Source organism: Narcine bancroftii, chromosome 10 (genome assembly GCF_036971445.1).
Source record: "Narcine bancroftii isolate sNarBan1 chromosome 10, sNarBan1.hap1, whole genome shotgun sequence".
Taxonomy (NCBI): domain Eukaryota; kingdom Metazoa; phylum Chordata; class Chondrichthyes; order Torpediniformes; family Narcinidae; genus Narcine; species Narcine bancroftii.
This window is the reverse complement of record NC_091478.1, coordinates 76444223-76451519: the sequence shown is the minus strand read 5'-3', so window position 1 is coordinate 76451519 and position 7297 is coordinate 76444223. Positions and strand designations below refer to the sequence as shown.

Below are 7297 nucleotides of genomic sequence, written 5' to 3'. Positions count from 1 at the left end.
TTCCAAAAAAACATAAATGCGCAAGCTCTTAATTTTATTTACAAAACTCCTGTTCAGTGTTCCAAGTTTCATGGCAGTGAAGTATGGAGGTAGAATACTGAACTAATTTAATATCAAAATACAAAGTATGATCTTGGTTGTTTCATAAAATAATGATGTAAAAATTATGCAGTGAGTCTGCAAGGTTATTTGCTGAAAAGAGGATGATAATATTTACAAAAATGCCTGTCGACCAATCATGTTTCAGGATTCAAGTGTTTAGTCTTTAAAAATGACACATTTATTGTTTACTTATTACACATATTTTACACATTATTACATATTACAGTGTTGCCATGGCTGCAACAGAATGCACAGGATCAATGTTGCTCTTTTACACATCAAGCATGATAAGGGATCCTCCTATAGGACATTAGGTGAGCCATGTCGGGAATAAAATCAAATTCCAGTTTATTGGATTTAAAATAAAAAATATAGTTACTTATTCTTTGGTTTGAATCTGTCCAACAGAAGAACATCAAGGGAACATAGGAAAGATGTGTTTACGGGGACAATATTCCTCTCTAATGTGCTTATTTCCCAACAGCAAGATGCCATAAACCATGGGTAGGTCTAACCATTTACCCTGCTGTTACAGGTTACTATTTGGAATAGTAAGGTCCTAAATATCAGCACTCCTTCCTCCTTCCAGCAGGGAGTCCTGGCCCCTTGTGATTTCAACATTTTGATCTAGTGCCCAACGATTCATCTCAAGGCCCACCTGATAACACCACAGTGCGACAGAATTGTCTGTTTAGCTTTAGGTGCTCTGAAGGAAAATGGTTTTGAATATGTATTCCACAACCTCCTACCCCACCCCCCGATTTTCGGATTGAGCAAAGGTAAAGGTAAAGCTTCCATTATTGTTACATAATACTACATTTAGAATGTAACATTCATGAAATTCTTTAACTTTTGTCTACCATAAGGCAGACAGAGAATTGCCATTTTGTCCAGTGCCCCTCACAGGGACCTTCAGCACCTGGTGTTCATAGGCGGTGTCCCCTCCAAATACTGACCAGGTCTGAGCCTGCTTAGCTTCCGAGATCAGACAATCTCAGGCGCATTAAGGCTATTAGGCTTCTGTGGGGAGATGCTTGGATGCAAATGCTACCCTGGGGAACTCCAGCACTAATGTCTCGGGTCTAAAAGTGAAAATAATTTTATCATGGATCATGCATGACTTCAGCAACAGGGTGACTTTGTTGACCTCGGGTGGAGTTCCTCATTGCCAGACTCCAATCAATTTCAAAGTGCTGTTCCATATTGACTTTAATACTCTGTTCATTTCCCTGTCTTGTTTAAGTTTTTAATGACAGCTTATTACCCTACGCAAAGCCAGGTCCCTGAGTGGTATACCTATACTGGTGATAAAGTTTGATTTGTAATTTTAATCAACTCTTTACTTGTCCTGCGAACTCAAATATTCCAGTCATTCTTGGTTGTTACCTTAGTTGGCGTAGTAATTAGTGCAATGTCTCTACAGGACCAGCAATCGGGGCCTGAGTTTGAATGCTGCGCTGTCTGTAAGGAGTTCTCCCTGTGTATGCATAGGTTTTTCCCCAGGAGCTCTGCTTTCCTCCCACGGTTTGAAACATACAGGGGTATAGGGTGTAATTGGGTGGCATTGGTTCATGGGCCTGTTACTGTGCTGTATGTCTAAAAGTAATTTTAAATTTTAAATTAATAATTTATTAAATCTTCTGAGAGATAAGAAAAATTGAGAGGCAGCTTTCCATGACCTTGGAATACTGATTATTGCTTTAAAGTCAGTTAACCATATTTAAAATAGATGTTAAAATGTAACTTTCATTCAGCAATCATTGATGGAGAGAAAATAGGGGCGCTGGCAATGGGGGAACTTTTGTTTGTTCCAGAGATATTGCATTCATCATATATAACAGATTAACTTTTAGCTTAATGTCTCATCTGATAGAGAGACATCAGTTAAAAGGGAAGGTCTACAGATACTCAGTAATGTACTGAAATGCCAGTCCAAATATTACAGTATTTGAATCTAAAAACCTTGAATCACAAATAGCAGCGCTGGAATTAAAAAAAGGAAAAAAAAAAACAGTTTCAGTCTAAGAACCAGAAATATTTCTTTATCTTAAGTTGCAGAATGCAGTTTTCCCCCTTTAATTTTAGATTATTTCCTTTCAAATTTCTCTCTCTCTTATTTTATAGGACAACTTGAATAATCCACAAAACCTGAAAAATGGCAGGTACATCAACCAATATGCATGGTCTGCATGAATCTTTTAAAAAGTTTGCAATGCATGGGGATACCAAGTCCACAGGGAATGAAATGAATGGGAAAAACTGGTCCAAAATTTGCAAAGACTGCAACGTCATTGATGGCAAAACAGTCACTTCAACTGATGTGGACATTCTATTTTCAAAAGTAAAGTAGGTACCAGCCACTTCTCCACAAGAACATTGTTTGTACTCACTTCATCAACTTAAAATATAACCTGCTTACATTTTCTTCACAATAGAACCTACAAGCCAATTCAACAATGCACATCTTTGACATAGCAATGTGTTAAATGTTTAAATGTCAGAAAGTCCTGAGCAATCGAGAAAGATCATCCAGCAGAAAAGAATACAGGAAACATGTAAATAGGTTAAAATAGTAGAAATAGGTTATTTCAGCCCATGAGTCTGCCCCACCATTTAATCGTGAGCTGATCCATTTTCTCACTCAGCCCCACTGCCTGGCCTTCTCCCCATAACCTTTGATGCCCTGGGTAATCAAGAACCTATCAATCTCTGCCTTAAATCACCTAATGACCTGGCCTCCACAACTGCCTGTGGCAACGAAATCCACAAATTTACCCCCTCTGACTAAAGAAATTCCTACGCATCTCTGTTCTGAGCAGACGCCCTTCAATCCTGAAGTTGTACCCTCTTGTCCTAGACTCTCCTACCACGGGAAACAACCATTCAACATCTACTCTGCCCACAACTTTCAATATTCAAAATGTTTCAGTGAGAACCCCCTCATTCTCCTAAATTCCAATGAATACAGGACAAGAGCTGTCAAGCACTCCTCATTCCCATAATCATCCTAGTGAACCTCTTTTGAATCCTCTCCAATGTCAGCACATCCTTTTTTAAATGAGAAGCCCAAATACTCCAAGTGAGCACCAATGCCTGGAGAAACTCAACAGGTCACGCAGCGTACATAGGAAGCAAGCTTATAATACTATATAACCAATGTTTCCAACATTTCAATTTCCAGAATGCATTGAACAAAGTGGTACACATAAGGCTACTTGACAATATAAGATCCTATAGTACTACAGGAAACATATTAGAGTAGGTAGAGCATTAGCTGATTGGCAGAAAGCAGAAAGTTGGAATACAAGGATCATATTCTGATTGGCTGCCAGTAGCTAGTGGTGTTATGTTATGGTATTGAATGCCAAGTTGTAATCAATAAAGAGCATCCTGATAGAAATGTCTTTGCTGTCCAGGTGTTCTAGGGCTTTGTGAGGAGCCAATGAGATGACTGTTGCTGTGGTAGGCAAATTGAAACAGATCTATGTCACCACTCCGACAGGAGCTGATATGCTTCAACACCAGCCTCACAAAACACTTCATAACTCTTCCTGGGCACCGGTACGATTGATGCCTGTTTGAAACGGGTGGGTACTACGCATTATTGGAGTGCAATATCACAGATATCTGTGAATACATTGGCCAGTTGTCAGCACAGGTTTCAGTCCTCGGCTGGGTAGTCCATCCGGACTGGATGCTGTCCTTGCATTCATTCCCCTGAAAGCAGAATATGACTCCAGAAGCCCTTCATGACAGTGCCTAGGCCCAACCATCTTCATTTGCTTCCTCAAAGACATTCTTTGCATTAGAAAGTCAGAAGTGAAGTTCACATAACTGTGCAATGTTCTGTTCCATTCATGACTCTGTGCCAAACGAAGGAATCCGTGTCTGCATTCAGCAGACCTAGACAACATTCAGGTGTGGGCAGATAAGTGGCAAATAACATTCATCCCACACAAGCGCCAGGTAATTAGCATCTCTCACAGGATATCTCCTGTCTATGACATTCTGCACATAACCTTCTCCAACTCATTTACCATCAGCATCCTGAGGCTCATCATTGATTAGAATCTCAATCAAATCAGCTGCATAAATATCATGGCTACAATAGCAGGTCAAAAGCTAAGTATCCTGCAGCAAATAATTGACCTTTTACCCCAAAATCTTTTCATCCTCTTCCCCGTGGCCTTTCATTCCTCTCTCCTGCACCGTCATACTCCCAGGGTGGGACACAGAGTGAAGCTTCAATAACACGAAAGTCAACAGCATTCAGGTCTAACCAGCACTATCCACCATCTTAAATATTTATGCTCTCCATCATGGGTGCACAGAGATTACAGGGGCTACTCTCTACAAAATATCTTTCAGTTACATAGTTAGTCTACTCTGGCAGCATCTCCCAAACCTGTGACCTCACCAGCATTAAAGTCAAGAGCAACTGGCACATGGGAACATAATTCAGCTTGCCCTCCAATCTGCTTTGGAACCATATTCACTTTCCTTTACTTTAGCTAAGTCTTAGAACTCTCTGTCTCTGCAGCAGAACTGCTGCAGTTCATGAATCCAGTTCACTGCCATCTTTCCAAGGGGAATTAAGGACACACAATGAACACATACCTTGCCAGTGATGCCCAGTTCCTGATAAAAGAACAAATTATATTGTTGATGCTATTAAAATAAGAGTAGGAAATGTCATTACACTTAATAGTTTAGGTACAATCAGTGGAAAGAGAAACTAATATGAGTGTCCTTGAGCAGTTCTATAACAATATGAACTCACATTTTCTCCACAAGCATTGCTTGATCTGTTCAGTATTTTTCTTGTATGAAATCATGGCAATCTAGCATTTTTTATTTGGAAGGATATTTGTGAAAATTAAGGCACAATTTTATTTTAATTTCAGAGCCAAATCAGCTCGAGCAATCAACTTTGAAGAGTTTAAGGCAGCTCTGGCAGAACTCGCTCCAAAGAGATTCAAAGGCCAAAGTCAAGAAGAGGCACTTCAGTCAATTTATGGTCTGATTGCTGGAAAAGACCCAGCAAACCTTGGAGTAACAGTAAGCACGCTGACCCATTCTGATTACAAACTCATGTCTGGAGTTATATAATTCAGTTTCAAATGTTTCAAAAAATTCCATTGATTTTCCTTGAACTTCTGGCATTTCTATTGAGTTCCTGGAACTGGACCTAAAATTTGTAATTCCATCCACTATCTCTGATTTGGACCAAGGTGAACCAGACAAGTTTTGGTCCATCTCAGTCTGAGCCACGTTATGAATTTTCTCAACAGTTAACAGCACACACTCAGGACACACGCTAATGCAAAGTTAATATGGACATCTATTCAGGCATGTGCATGAGGATACAGGGCCATGTCCCTCTCACACACATCTCTGGCCTCAGATAGAGTCACATGCACACACGGGACTTTGTGAGGGTTGGCAGGAAGCCCATTTACTCTGATCAACCTGGAGAATGCACCAACAGTAAATACTGGTGTACTTCACAAAATCACAGCACAATGCAGTATATAAGGCCAGTCTGCCCATTGGGTTTGTGCTGACTCTGGGGTGATTTAGAATCAGATTTATAATTTATTTTTCTGAACTACTTGAATTGTTTAGTGAAGAGAGAACTGGGACTATTATATCTTCTTTCTGCAGGAAGCGTTTTCCATTCAGGACTTAACCAGGATCTTCATGGAGGGCAAACTCTTCATTGGTTAACCTCTAAAATTTACACCAGTACACTGCAGGTCGATGTGTCATAGTGACCCTGACAGATGCAGAATAGATTTGGCTCTCCATGTGCATGGAATATTCCATTAAGGATAAAAACTCCAAGACCCTCAGTCTCTCCTCAGAATACCTGTCCAAACCCTGGACTCTCATGGGCTCCAAAGTAGCTGGAAAAGGATCCAGTATTGAACCACTAAAAGGATCCAGTATTGAACCACTAAAAGGATCCAGTATTGAACCACTAAAAGGATCCAGTATTGAACCACTAAAAGGATCCAGTATTGAACCACTAAAAGGATCCAGTATTGAACCACTAAAAGGATCCAGTATTGAACCACTAAAGCAGTGGATTGCTTGAACATGATTTGCATTCTTCTGTAACCCTGGTGGAGCAAAAGGTTCTGATACTTTCAATATCTTATAAGCTTTCCTCAAATATCATCCTGATATCTTTAACTTTCTGGAACTTACATTAATGCAACTGTTTATATTTTTCATTCATTTGTTTTTGTATGTGACCACAATGAAAATTTATTGTAAAAATGACAAGAGTACACTTTGTTTTAAAACAGGCAAGATATCTATCACTTTCAATGAATTGTGTCATTTCTCCTTTCAGGTTGTAACTAAAGGAGGTGGCGTTGAGAGATTGACAGATACTTCTAAGTACACGGGTTCCCACAAGGAACGATTTGATGAGAGCGGAAAAGGAAAAGGGATAAGCGGCAGGGAGTACGTGGCAGAAAACACGGGCTACGTTGCGAATTACAAGGGAGCTGGAACATACAATGAAAAAGTGAAGAAATAATGGTCATTGGAGTCTTTCCACACAAAGGCACAATGACACCTGTGCTCTCAGCATCTTTTCTTCTTCAATGGCTTAAGGTCCTCTGGTGTTTACATTAAAAAATTAAATTAAATCTCTATTTTTACTTTGAACTATCTACTTCCTAAGTAGAAAGTGCAGCTCCCAGCTCCTGTCCTAAGGCAACTCTCCTGCTCTGTTTCTCTTTAATACCTGTTGCTGCCCCAAGGGTCAGACGATGTAATGGGTGAGATCATGAATGTTTACCCACAATGTCAACAATCTTAAATTCTTGCAAACGCAGAGGTTGAGGGGAATAGAGAAAAACACCGTGTAATGAAGCAGCTGGGGTGGGATGGCAATGTGCATCAAGGAGAGGGAAGGAGACTGAATGTCAAATAGAAGAGAGGGAGAGAAGAACGCCAGCCCAGATCATGGACAGCTGGGGAGAATGTAAAGTTGGCATAGATTTACAGCAAGGGCAGCTCTGGCAATTCAGACCCCCACCCCTTGCTGTCTGAATTATGTTTGTACATTCTGTCAGTGACCCCTGAGTGCTCCAGTTCCCTTCCACACCCTAAAGCCACGCAGGCAGGTTAATTGGTGACTGCAGTGTGGGTCAGTTACAGGAGGACAGGGTAGGAGGAGTTG

The 7297-nt window shown here is 40.4% G+C and overlaps 1 protein-coding gene across 2 annotated transcripts; it reads left to right on the top strand.

Annotated features, from left to right (window-relative positions):
- Positions 1–311: 311 nt before the first annotated feature.
- LOC138744782 (tubulin polymerization-promoting protein family member 3-like) lies at positions 312–6761 on the top strand. 2 transcript variants are annotated; one of them, XM_069901445.1, is made up of 5 exons: positions 312–416; positions 511–606; positions 2227–2448; positions 5007–5160; positions 6461–6761. In XM_069901445.1, the coding sequence occupies exons 3-5, from the start codon at positions 2258–2260 to the stop codon at positions 6647–6649; spliced, it is 534 nt and encodes a 177-aa protein (XP_069757546.1). In that variant the 5' UTR covers positions 312–416; positions 511–606; positions 2227–2257; the 3' UTR covers positions 6650–6761. The 2 variants fall into 2 exon arrangements, with proteins under 2 accessions (XP_069757546.1, XP_069757547.1); XM_069901446.1 differs by lacking the exon at positions 511–606 and having other exon boundaries at positions 335–416.
- Positions 6762–7297: the final 536 nt, after the last annotated feature.

Bases quoted from the DNA above. Each gene is read 5' to 3' on its own strand.
- LOC138744782 (XM_069901445.1), top strand. From the start codon at position 2,258: ATGGCAGGTACATCAACCAATATGCATGGTCTGCATGAATCTTTTAAA. The intron at 2,449-5,006 runs GTAGGTACCAGC...TTTTAATTTCAG, and splicing joins ATTCTATTTTCAAAAGTAAA to AGCCAAATCAGCTCGAGCAA. The intron at 5,161-6,460 runs GTAAGCACGCTG...TTCTCCTTTCAG, and splicing joins CAGCAAACCTTGGAGTAACA to GTTGTAACTAAAGGAGGTGG.